General features: G+C 38.7%; 1 protein-coding gene and 1 pseudogene across 3 annotated transcripts; both read left to right on the forward strand.

The window, feature by feature from the left end:
- Window positions 1-10: 10 nt before the first annotated feature.
- On the forward strand, window positions 11-10,176 carry LOC146526012 (UDP-glucuronosyltransferase 2C1-like). 2 transcript variants are annotated; one of them, XM_085158779.1, is made up of 6 exons: window positions 11-295; window positions 1,192-1,296; window positions 9,250-9,306; window positions 9,432-9,506; window positions 9,591-9,671; window positions 10,000-10,176. In XM_085158779.1, the coding sequence occupies exons 2-6, from the start codon at window positions 1,192-1,194 to the stop codon at window positions 10,072-10,074; spliced, it is 393 nt and encodes a 130-aa protein (XP_085014905.1). In that variant the 5' UTR covers window positions 11-295; the 3' UTR covers window positions 10,075-10,176. The 2 variants fall into 2 exon arrangements, with proteins under 2 accessions (XP_085014905.1, XP_085014897.1); XM_085158771.1 differs by lacking the exons at window positions 9,250-9,306; window positions 9,432-9,506; window positions 9,591-9,671; window positions 10,000-10,176 and having other exon boundaries at window positions 144-295; window positions 1,192-6,377.
- Window positions 10,176-12,939, forward strand: LOC146526013 (uncharacterized; annotated as a pseudogene). Its single transcript, XR_014873992.1, has 2 exons — window positions 10,176-10,833; window positions 10,979-12,939. The product of XR_014873992.1 is annotated as an uncharacterized LOC146526013 (transcript).
- The last annotated feature ends 337 nt before the right edge of the window (window positions 12,940-13,276 follow it).

The raw sequence follows: 13,276 nt of genomic DNA on the forward strand, positions 1-13,276 counted from the left end.
TTCCTTATTCAGTGAAAATGAAAAAGTGTACAATTTCAGTTAATTCACAAATGACGCACTAACTTTGATCCAGAGTACATAAACACACCTTTGCTTTCCAAGTATCCCCGTCACCTTTGAACACAGATAGATAGGGTTATTACTTCCTGCCTTCCAGGCTTCAATGTGCATCCTGGATTGTGATTCATTTCTTCTCTATCCTGCATAGCAACATTAATTGAACAGATTTCGTTCATTGGCGCTCTGGAAAACAGGCTCTTTACATTTCTTGTGTGGAGAAACCAAACGCCCAGCAGTAAGTAGAAACGTTCTGTGTTAATGTGACTGTATATACGGGAAATTAACTTAACCTTGCTACTCCACGTAAAAGCGCTGCTCAAATTGCGACTGGAGTTAGTGCCCTACACTTAAGCTTTGTGAGTTTTTGTGGAGAACCCCCCCAAACGGTGTTGAAAAAACACCGAGGGTCTCTGCTCTAGTCCCTGGGTAGTTGGGGCTTCCTGTTTAGCTGCAGAGAGGGTTCTTGGAAGCATATGTACAACTGGTGTGTGGGCTACGCTATTGTTGATCCATCGGTCAGACACGGAGAAGAGCAGAGTTAAAACATACAAAGAGCCGAAGCAGAATGTTGAAAACAATGAAAAGTATCGATTGTAGCCACCGTCTGTCCTTTTAATACTGCAGTTTTGAACCTTTATTGTTTGTTTCGTGTTTCTTCCGTTCCCGGTGAACTCCGTCGCTCCCTTCTCTACATTCGGCTCTGCTTCTCTATTTTGTCAACCAATCAACATTCGGTAGACTCTTACGTCAGCAGCGCTGTCAGTATCTTTTTTATTGATTAAATAAAAAATTAAATTAAGAAACTCTCAATTATGCAGTCAGACGCCTTCTTTTTTAAAACATGCAACCTACAGTTAGCTAATAAATTATCTGCACCAATGACAAAACGTGTACCAATTTCAAATATGTTATTATAAATATTTTTACAAATTCGAAAATGTCAGTGATGAAACAGAAAGTTGCTTAATAAATCATGAAAGTGCAAGAGCATATATGGATGGCTTGTGATTGCATCACTCTCAGACCCTTCATTGACAAAGTAAAAAAAAAAGTAGTTTTAAATTTTCATAGTCCGTTTCCACCGTGAACATCTTTTTCATGTCAGTAAATTCATTTTTTTCTTCATTTCAGATGAGGGTGCTGTATTGCTGCACTGCTTTGCTGCTGCTCATTTTTATTCCCAGAGCCTGTGAAGGAGGTAACATCTTAGTGTTTCCTTCAGAAGGCAGCCACTGGGTAAATATGGATATTCTACTAAAGGCATTGCACTCTAGAGGACACAGCATAACAATTCTGTGTTCCAGTAAAAGCTGGTACATCAAGGATATTTCCTCTAGTTATAATATATTAACAGTTCCGGTAGAAAACCCTGTGACTCAGGAGATTATGTCAAAAATGGTTGCTAAGCTCATAGAATCTGAACAAGGTGCTCTTTCCTTGTCAGGTTTTATCCACATGGGTGTAGGGCTGTTCAGCAAATTTGTTGACATTCACAGAACTATAGGTGAACTTGTAACAGCAATAGTAGATGACAAACAGTTGATGAGAAACTTAAATGAAAGCAAGTTTGACGTGATACTCGCTGACCCCTGCTGGGGTGGTGGAGTCATTCTGGCCAAATATCTCAACCTTCCTTTGGTTTATAATGTTCGATGGGTAATAACTGCAGATGCTCATTTTTCCATTGCTCCATCACCATTATCTTACATTCCTGTGACTGGAACTGGGAATACTGACAAGATGACCTTTTCTCAGAGAGTTACAAACATGGTTTTACACATCATAACACAAACACAAAACAACCTGGTGGCTAAACTAGTATACCAGAAAATAACTGACAAATATCTTGGGCCTGGTCATGATTTTAATGAGTTAATGATCGATGCAGACATTTGGCTGATGAGAGTGGACTTTGTGTTTGAGTACCCACGGCCCACAATGCCTAATGTTGTTTATATCGGAGGGTTCCAGTGCAAACCTGCTAAACCTCTGCCTCAGCACTTGGAGGACTTTGTGCAGAGTTCTGGAGAGCATGGCTTCATCCTCATGTCTCTGGGGACTTTTGTGACTGAACTTCCTGCTGACATGGCAAATGAGATCGCTGCAGCTTTTGCTAAACTACCACAGAAAGTGATCTGGAAGTATAAAGGTGACAGACCAGCCAATCTGGGCAATAACACTTTACTGGTGGACTGGATGCCACAGAATGACCTTTTAGGACATCCAAAATTAAAACTGTTTGTGGCACATGGAGGAACAAATGGAGTCCAAGAAGCTATTTATCATGGAGTCCCAGTTGTGGGTATACCTGTGTTTTTTGATCAGTATGACAACCTGCTACGTCTGAAAGACAGAGGAGGAGCTAAGATACTTACATTAACTACAGTGGACAAAGACAACAACTTCCTGAAAGCCATAGAGGAAGTCCTGAATGATCCCTCCTACAGGACAAACATGCAGAGACTTTCCAGGCTACACAGAGATAAGCCAGTAAAGCCACTGGATAACGCCCTCTTCTGGATAGAGTTTGTCATGAGGCACAAAGGAGCAGCTCACCTGAAAGCAGAGTCCTACAGAATGCCCTGGTATTCCTACCACTCTGTAGATGTAGTTTTGTTCCTGGCTGGAGCTATGCTGCTTGTGCTTTTAACCACTTTCTACCTTATTAGGTGTATATACACTGGGATGTGTAAATGTAAAGTGAAACGTGAGTGATGGAGGATTTTAGTAATGCAGCACTTTGACAAAAACCCCCATTGTATTTCTATTCTGTTTTATTGAGATTTTATTCAGAATTATATTTTCTTAAAAGATTTCTGAATGCATATTGTGATTTCATAATAATGAGCACAAATAAAACACTTGAAATGGCTGTCCAACCACAAGATTTACTTTTTTGGTAATAAATACTTACTAAAAGGAAGCCAGTGCCCTCAGCTTTGCATGTGCCTGCATGTGAGTGGGATCACTGACTGCTGATGCGGATGGTGCATAAAAGTCAACAACACTCTGCTGACTAAGTAACTGCAGGCTTCCAAACCTCCTCTGAGTATGAGCACAAAACTGTAAGCTGGAATGGGTTTCATGGCTGAGAAGCTCCTGTAAATATAATATGTAAGCAGCCTGGTATTTTTTTCCATATAATATATAACACAAAAGGTGGAGCTGGGAAGAAGGTGGAGTGTAAAGTGAATTCCACATATGCCAACAACTCTAGGCAGAGTAAAGCAGTTTAAATAGTGTAAAGTGTGTACTCTGCATGATCTTTCGCAATGAGATAAACAGAAGGATATTTCCTGGGTCATCAGCTACTATGTAATGGACTTGATATCAGCTATTTTCATTTTACCTAGTGACAGATGTGATTCTAGGTTCAAGCTTTTAGGGGGGCTCATCTCACAATCATAATGTCATACATGCCTTGTAATTGATATTAAGGGAATATGCTGATTGAAAATTGAAAAGTCACATTTAAAATTGTATAACCATAATAATGTTACCTTCCAAAGCAACCTAATTAGTTGGATGGCCTATTGTAGTTTCTAAGAATAATTCTGAGTGAATAATCAGATATTCCAATCTATTCCATCAGTTTTGGTGTGGAGCCTTTAGTTATCAAACCCAAGGCAAAGGCTCAGTTGTAAAAGAAGTTAAATCAAAATTTGTGGCAAAGCAGACAAGAATAAAAACATGCACAACACTATTTCAGTCTCTTAATCACACAGTTCACCAACTCATCAAGCACTTCAAGTAGCATTATTCAGCACAAACACTGGAAAATCACCCTGCCATTCCATAGACCTGTACACGAAGCAAACTGGTAATAGAGTTGTTTCATATTAAATTTTTTGAATTCAGAAAACACCCTCTCTTTATTATGCAGATGTCGAGAGTGGAGAAAAGATTCTGTCATATCAATATAGTGACAGCCATCGTGTTCAAGCCATGTTTAGAGTGGTAGTGTGGTGGATTGTTGAATGATATGTATACCTATATAACTATATACACTATATATCTATCTGCACTCAACATACAGTGGCTTGCAAAAGTATTCGGCCCCCTTGAACTTTTCCACATTTTGTCACATTACAGCCACAAACATGAATTTTATTGGAATTCTACGTGAAAGACCAATACAAATTGGTGTACACGTGAGAAGTGGAATGAAAATCATACATAATTCCAAACATTTTTTACAAATAAATAACTGAAAAGTGGGGTGTGCGTAATTATTCAGCCCCCTGAGTCAATACTTTGTAGAACCACCTTTTGCTGCAATTACAGCTGCCAGTCTTTTAGGGTATGTCTCTACCAGTTTTGCACATCTAGCGACTTAAAATCCTTGCCCATTCTTCTTTGCAAAACAGCTCCAGCTCAATCAGATTAGATGGACAGCATTTGTGAACAGCAGTTTTCAGATCTTACCACAGATTCTCGATTGGGTTTAGATCTGGACTTTGACTGGGCCATTCTAACACTGTTTTGTTTTAAACCATTCCATTGTTGCCCTGGCTTTATGTTTAGGGTCGTTGTCCGGCTGGAAGGTGAACCTCCGCCCCAGTCTCAAGTCTTTTGCAGACTCCAAGAGGTTTTCTTCCAAAATTGCCCTGTATTTGGCTCCATCCATCTTCCAATCAACTCTGACCAGCTTCCCTGTCCCTGCTGAAGAGAAGCACCCCCAGAGCATGATGCTGCCACCACCATATTTGACAGTGGGGATGGTGTGTTCAGAGTGATGTGCAGTGTTAGTTTTCCGCCACACACAGCGTTTTACATTTTGGCCAAAAAGTTCCATTTTGGTCTCATCTGACCAGAGCACCTTCTTCCACATGTTTGCTGTGTCCCCCACATGGCTTGTGGCAAACTGCAAACGGGACTTCTTATGGTTTTCTGTTAACAATGGATTTCTTCTTGCCACTCTTCCATAAAGGTCAACTTTGTGCAGTGCACGACTAATAGTTGTCCTATGGACAGATTCCCCCACCTGAGCTGTAGATCTCTGCAGCTTGTCCAGAGTCACCATGGGCCTCTTGGCTGCATTTCTGATCAGCGCTCTCCTTGTTCGGCCTGTGAGTTTAGGTGGACAGCCTTGTCTTGGTAGGTTTGAAGTTGTGCCATACTCCTTCCATTTCTGAATGATCGCTTGACAATGCTCCTCGGGATGTTCAGGGCTTGGGAAATCTTTTTGTAGCCTAAACCTGCTTTAAATTTCTCAATAACTTTATCTCTGACCTGTCTGGTGTCTAAATCCAATCGAGAATCTGTGGCAAGATCTGAAAACTGCTGTTCACAAACGCTGTCCATCTAATCTGACTGTGCTGGAGCTGTTTTGCACAGAAGAATGGGCAAGAATTTCAGTCGCTAGATGTGCAAAGCTGGTAGAGACATACCCTAAAAGACTGGCAGCTGTAATTGCAGCAAAAGGTGGTTCTACGAAGTATTGACTCAGGGGGCTGAATAATTATGCACATCCCACTTTTCAGTTATTTATTTGTAAAAAATGTTTAGGATCATGTATGATTTTCGTTCTACTTATCACGTGTACACCAATTTGTATTGGTCTTTTACGTGGAATTTCCAAAAAATTGATTCATGTTTGTGGCTGTAATGTGACAAAATGTGGAAAAGTTCAAGGGGGCCGAATACTTTTGCAAGCCACTGTTTATTCTGTAACTTTCACATAGAGTCTTATCACGAGGTGTTTTGCCCTCACACACACACAATAAATGTTTTTCATGCAGCACATTCAGAAATATGTCTCTTAGAAAATAGTAACATGGTAAGACATAATGAAATCACTGTATGGAATATGTGATCATATACACACACACACACTATAAACATACACTGGAGTCTTTATTATTATGTAAAGCATTTAACCCATATATTTGATGTAGTTAGGTCAAGTATTATTCAGATGTATATCATAAAATTATCACAAAAAACTAAGTTATTTGCTGTACTAATGTGTGAACGTTGACCATGTTGTGACCTATTGTCAGAAGGCAAAGCAAAGGGTTAATCTAAGGGTGTCCCTTTGGGCAGGGCCCTCAACCAGCGTCCTGGCCAGACTCTGGCCCGTACTTGCGCCTGCACCTGCTGTTTTTGGGCGCATTGGAAAGTTTCTCAGCAGCAGGGAGGTGGGACAATTGGTTTCTTCAAAAAAGGACTGGGCAAGACCTCTGGGCTTTATCCTGCTGTTTGTCCGTTGGGGTTGGTCCTAACATGCATGCGCTTACGACAAACACCCTAGGGGAGCTTTGCTTTTCCTTCTGTTTTGCTGAGCTTCACTGTTCAATAAAACGGCTGGCATAGAACTTTGTTCCTCTACTGTGATTTTTCTGGTACAACTAATTAGTCTACTGATGACAAACCACGCTGCTGAAGCAGCAACATCATGGCATCACAACAGGACAGAAAACCTGTTTTGATGCTGTCCTGTACTGTTTTTAACTTGAATAAGTTTGGGAATGTGTTAAATAAAGGCTAAAGAGATAAAGACTCGTAGAGAAAGTTTTCACAAAAGCAGATGTAAATGCTTAGCATGCACCTCGAACTTGTCAGTCAATAAGAAACATCAGTATCACGAACAAATTACCCGTTGTGTTCGAGTACCTCAGAAATATTGTTTTTTACTACGTCTTGCGTTGAGGTTTAGGTCCTCTCGTACAGACTACATACACCTCGGTTTTACTGGTGACAAGCCAGCCTCCAATTCCAGCATTGCAGTCAAGCCAGCCTCCACTCTGTTTTACATTCCCTGTGTATTCTGAGTATTATGGCAAAAGATGTGGAAACCTGATTTCAAAATAAAAGCTCAATTAAAGCATCTCATTTTGGATTTCAAAGTAAAAGCCCTCTGAATGTTTATTTTTGAACTACTCTTTTAATTAATTCAGAATGGAAAACTCACGTTTCCACAGACTAGTTGCAGTCTATATTGACAGTATACAACCCCATAGTGATATCATGTCAATATTAATCATTCTTGTTTTGCCTTTCAAAATAATGGCCCTTTCAAATTGACCATATATCAGTGTGCGTTTTCCATGAATTCAGAAAGCTCTAAAATGGAAAATTGCTGTTTCCACAGAATAATTACTGTCTATATTGACAGTATTCCATCCCACAGTGATACCATGTTGATCTCAAGTCATTCTGATTTTGCCTTTCAAAATAATAGCCCTTTCAATTTGTCCATATGGGAAATAATCTTTCAATGAATTCTGATTTCTCTAAAAAGAAAAATTCTTGTTTCCATTGCATAATTTCACTCTAGATCAAGAGTATGCAACCCCACAATGATACCATGTCAATATCAAGTCAGTCTGATTTTGTGTTTCAAATTAATGGCCTGTTGAAATTGTCCATTTAAGATCTACCTTTCAGTGATTTCAGAATGCTGTAAAAAGGAAAATTCTTGTTTCCACAGGATAATTCGACTTTAGATCAACAGTATACAACCCCACAGTGATACCATATTAATATCAGTCATTCGGATTTTGCCTTCCAAAATAAAAGCCTTTTTAAATTGCCCATATACGACCTACTCTTTTAACGATTTGAAAATGCTCTAAAAAGAAAGATTTCTGTTTCCACAGGATAATTCCACTTTAGATCAACAGTATACAAACCCACGGTTATACCATATAAATTTTGAGTCGGATTTTGCCTTTCAAAGTAATAGCACTTTCAAATTGACCACATTTGACTTACTCTTACGATTTCGAAATGCTCTAAAAAGGAAGATTCCTGTTTTCACAGGGTAATTACACTTTAGATCAAAATTGTCCAACCCCACAGTGATACCATATCTATATAATATCGTTCTGATTTTGCCTTCCAAAATAAAAGCCTTATCAAATTGCCAATATCTGACTTACTTTTGTAACGATTTCAAAATACTCTAAAAAGAAAAATTCTTGTTTCCACAGGATAATTTCACTTTAGATCAACAGAATCCAACCTCGCGTTGTTACAATTTCAAGTCATTCTGATTTTGCTTTCCAAAATAAAGGCCTTTTTAAATTGCCCATATACGACCTACTCTTTTAACGATTTCAAAATGCTCTAAAATGGAAAATTCCTGTTTCCACAAGATAATTTTACTTTAGAATTATTCTGAACTGTTTTTTTATTCTTTCTGTTATCCACATATATGTTTTGATGTGCAATGGTATTAGTTTGAATGACATCTCCAAGGCCCTTTAATTTATAATTTTCTTTTTTCTTTTTACTTTGTTTGTCAAGTATTCACCACATTTAAAACACACAAAAAAAGAGAATAGTTAACTTTAAAATTAGTACAGAGGTGGAGAATAAACTCAACCGTGGTGTCTTTTGTCTTATGTAGTCAGAGAGATTATTGAATGTTTGGGTGGATGTATTTTCCTCTGTGGTAGGTTAGGATGTGCGCCCGCTACCCCAGACTCTGTGGGGCTTGGTGGTGGTGCTAATGTAGGCCCCTGTCCGGATGGGCCTTTGTGGCTTCCAGGGGTGCCTACTGGGGTCAGCGGGGGACCTGGCCCCACGAGAGAGTACTTTGCCTTCACTTTCCTCCCCTCCTCATCCCCACTCCATCACATCGCCACACATGCAGGGCTTTGGGGTACAGTTGTTTCACTGAGGTGGGGGTGAGGCATTCCTCCTGTGTCCCCTTCTGACCACCTGTACCTCAATTTTATTCCACAACCTATACATCAACATCACTTGTGCTGGGCATGCTGAATGGCGTCCAAGGGATGGTCTGTGTATTCAACCTCTCCTAAGTTGCCGGCGCCCACATCTCAATTTTAAATACATGTAGATGATAAGGTTTCTCGGCAGGGGCCGTCCTGACACCAATATTTATTATTTACTGTTACTTATACTTATCTAGGTTGTGGCTGTGGTCTCCCTACTGTGTTATATTTTTGCTTGTTTTCTTTTGTTTTTTCTTCCAGTAGGTAATCCAATGGAATTTACTGTCTTGTCTCACCGTCCCTCATCCCCTCTGTATTTTCCCCTCTTTTGAACGTCTCTTGTCTACATCTTAATCTTTCCTATCAACCAATTATGTGTGTTCCTTTGATAATAACTGCAAATTACAAACTGCAAAAGTTATTTTCACTTAATTTTTTTTTTTAATATATTGTATTAAATTATGTCGTTAAAATGAAATTTCTTAAAAATGTATGCTGTTCTCTACAGAACTTGTCTATACCAGTCAAAGGGGATTCAGATAACGGACAAAAGCCACCAGAGCAGGTTCCATAAATAATATTCTATGTGTTTGCTATTAAATATGTTGATATACCACATTTTAGTCAATGTGTTACTGTTGAAATTATCCCTAAACTTAATATTGTTACAGGTAATGTCATTCTCAACAGGAAGAACTATCAGCTGCCACTTCTCTGACACCGGACATCTCCTCGCAGGAGGATGGACAGCTGTCTCCTGTGCAGGTCAGTCTGTCTGTACTATCATAATTTCTCTTTAACATTTCCATGTAATTACACTAAAGTTACACCCCTCAACTCATGTAATAGCAACCAGAAGAACTATCAGCTGCCGCTTTCCTGACACCGAACATCTCCTTGCAGGAGGATGGACAGCTGTCTCCTGAGCAGGTCAGTCATTAAAAATGCTTTCAAATAAGTTATGATTGGTGCTAGTATCATTGTTTAAATGACCACGTTATATTACATAAAAAATATTTGTAAAAACACAATATACAATTAAATAAAGAATTTTATCAAATGTTGTAACATAGAATGCAATTTCTATTTAATGACACTTCTCAACATGAATTTTTGCTATATATTCCGACATTAAAAACAATGGCTGTTAATATACTTAAAATACACGAGTATTTCAAGTATATTTACAGATATTACAGTAGTTATGTAACATGGAACAAAACTTTTTCTCACAAAATGAATTTTTCCTCTTTTGTAGCCTAACAGCAACTCATCTGATGATGGATTCATAAGAATCAGGGTCCCACTTGAACCAACTTTTTTTTTTTCTTGAAATGGAAAGAATGGGCTAATCTAAAAAATAAGAGATCCCAAAGAAGATACAAGGGACTACAGTGGACAGATCTGATTTCAGACAGACTACGGACAGTGTAATCGGGGTGTAGAGATGAAGTTCCAACTCCTCAAGTATTGAGAAACATAGCATTGGAAATCCGAAAGAAAAGTCATCTTCATCATAATGAGATTATGAGTCTCCAGTTAATGGTGGCAAACAAGAAGAACAACCCTGAGGATGTATTGCAGAAAGTGATGTTACATCCAAAAGGTGTTTTTTTATGGTCTTCCAAGAGCATTGAAATTTTCCAGAGCCGCTGTCGGGAGGACATAGTTTATTTGGATGCTACAGGAAGTATCATGAAAAAAAAGAAAGGGTTTGCCTCCTTTCTGTGTTTATGAACTTGTAGTAAGGAATCCACGGAAAACATGCTCTCCCCTACCAGTGGCTACATATTTAACATATGACCATACCACTGCCTCGGTCACATATTTTCTGGAAGCATTTCTGACTGATGTTGCAAGGGCCTTTGGGTGCAAAGCCATACGTTCACCTGTAATGCTTATGTGTGATGGATCTATGGTCCTAATGCAAGCTATCTGTTTAGCTTTTGCAAAAAAAAAATCTGTCTGACACAATAAATCATAATTATAACATTGCTTCGGGGAAAGGAAACAAGGAAGACTTCGAGGTTCCAATTCTTCACAGATGCCTTAGTTATGTTATGAAGAATGCAAAGGAGATCTGTAAAAAGTAGTAAGTGTAGTCGTTTTAATACAGTATTCACTTGTTTGTTTGTTTTTTATTGTGACATGTGACATGGCATTTCATTTTTCAATTTGGGAAAACTGTTTATTACTGTTTTGGAAACACTTAAAGATAATTTCTTCTTAAACTGCAGTGCACCAAAGAACTACCATCTTGCAATGTACACTGTTGGAGTCTTCACTACTGCAACTTCCTTAAAAGACCTCAATGACATGGTTCGAAGTGCTGCAGTTGTTTTTGGGAGTCCTTGTAGTGGTGAGAATGTCGAAAAACATTTTCACAACCTGCAGTTATGGATGCAGAAAGCCAATGTTGATGTTGATGACAATGCCAGAAACTCAAAAGCTGATGAGGACCTAAAGGTAAACTGAAGTCAATTTTTATTAAAGCTAAAGGCTACACTTTTGCCCCTTATACTTCTTTTTAAATAGTTTGGAATAGCATAATAATCACAAGTCACAAGTAATTTGAAATGTTTTATACAGGTTTGATTCAGCTGGCGCCAGTGGGATAGCCGCATGAGTGAAAATGGTGAATGTTTGGGTTTAGTGCGAACAACTGCATCCAATTTTTGCAGTTGGTATAATGTCCATCACTGGTCACCAATTATCTCAGTTCCCATTGTTCTTCTCCAAGATGTTATCCATACTGCGTTCAAAACACAGTCTGAGTACTCACAGCCCTGCCAATTGTCTATCAAGTCGGCCAGCTTTATGGGATTTTGAACAGCTGTAGCAGCTTCTTGTTCTTCGATAAGCCAGGTCCAAGTCAGCTCCAATCAGCCCGAACTCTGTTATCGTGGTTCCTAATACATAGGTAGATGTCGTTCAATGTCCTCCATCGAGTGTCGTCAGACACACGATGCAACCGACCATTGAGTATCCGGCAGCAAATGTCTCTGCAGGACAATTGGATCAAATCCATATTTCTTTAGGCTTTAGAGGACAAGACTGAGAAACTCTTTGAGGGTTAGAGTTAGACAAGACTAGACAAACACATAGAAGCAGCAGGGAAGCCAAGGGAGGGAGAGGGGGAAAGATGCGTCCGCCTCCTCCGAGAGCCAAAATAGATGAAATGTATGTCTGCAATTTAAAATGTAATCAGAAGAAGCACTGCAGCGATTTGGCTCAGTTCCTATTTACTTTGTACCATTCCTTCACTAGTGTAAGTACCTGATATGTCTATACACCTTTCTCATCACATCACTGCACTGTGAGTCATATGCAGCAACGACTGTAAATAATGTGGACATTCTCATTTGAAGGATAATCCTATTCAACAAAAGTCACTGCTTTCTAATGTATCCTGCCATCTTTACTACATATGTAACAAAAGTAAACATAAGATGTGAAATTTTAAACATGACTTGAACTTGGACTGTTCACGGTGAATTGTGGAATTGCTGTTGATGCCAAATTTGAGGAAAATAGTTTTAGGCAAGAATATCTTTAGGCATGAAGTTTTTCTTCAGCTGACTTGTTAAAACACAAACAACTACAGGGTGCCAACATACACTCAGTGTTTAACAACCATTTTAATTCACCTAATCCTAGTTTGTTCACTATATAAACTAAATTTCTTTATAATCAAAGCACTTACAGAGTAGGTGGCATAGATTGTAGTCATGACATTAAACCAATTCCACCACATTAAGGGTTCAACTGTTTTACAACTGCTGCATCGCTTTGCTGTATCAGAATACCAGTACAAACAAGAAGCTACTGATTCTTCACCTCCATGGTAATAAACTCAATTTATGGATAGTGAATGTGGCTCCAAATCTACCACAAGGCTGACTACAAATATGTGGTGTCACTCTCAGGCTGCGTGGATCAATAAAGACAAGGCTTCAAACAGCCTAAACCAATGACTGTGTGATCAGCAAATTCATCATTTCTCAGAGCTTCTTCTGCACTGTCACCAGCATCCTACTCGGGTGAAAAACAAGCAGGAGAATCTTCTGGATTCTACATTCATCACTGATGATTTATTGGTAACCTGGGAATGTGCTCAGTCATAAATGATGTAGTAAAAAGTTGGTGTTTAGTATATGAGAAAAACCTAGAGCTCATTCATTATCAGTGTCAGTGTCAGAAAAGATACACCTAAATACTAGGGGTGCAACGATACACAATATTCACGGTTCGGTTCGATACTTTGGTGTCACGGTTCGATATTTTTTCGATACAAAACAATGTTCATGCTTTTTTAATGTAATTTATTAAAATTATAAATAGATATTTTAACTCAAAAGTATAGTTTTTAAATTTAATGTTGCTGAAACAACAAAGTAATAAAAAAAATAAATCTATCTGATCGAGAAATTACTCATCTTTGGAAAAGAGAGTTTATTACAGAGAAATGGCTCTTTCCAAAATAAAAGCTATACTATACGCTTCTTCTGGGCTATATTCTCAGCAGCATATTAAAC

This window comes from Neolamprologus multifasciatus, chromosome 1 (assembly GCF_963576455.1).
Source record: "Neolamprologus multifasciatus chromosome 1, fNeoMul1.2, whole genome shotgun sequence".
Classification (NCBI taxonomy): Eukaryota; Metazoa; Chordata; class Actinopteri; order Cichliformes; family Cichlidae; genus Neolamprologus; species Neolamprologus multifasciatus.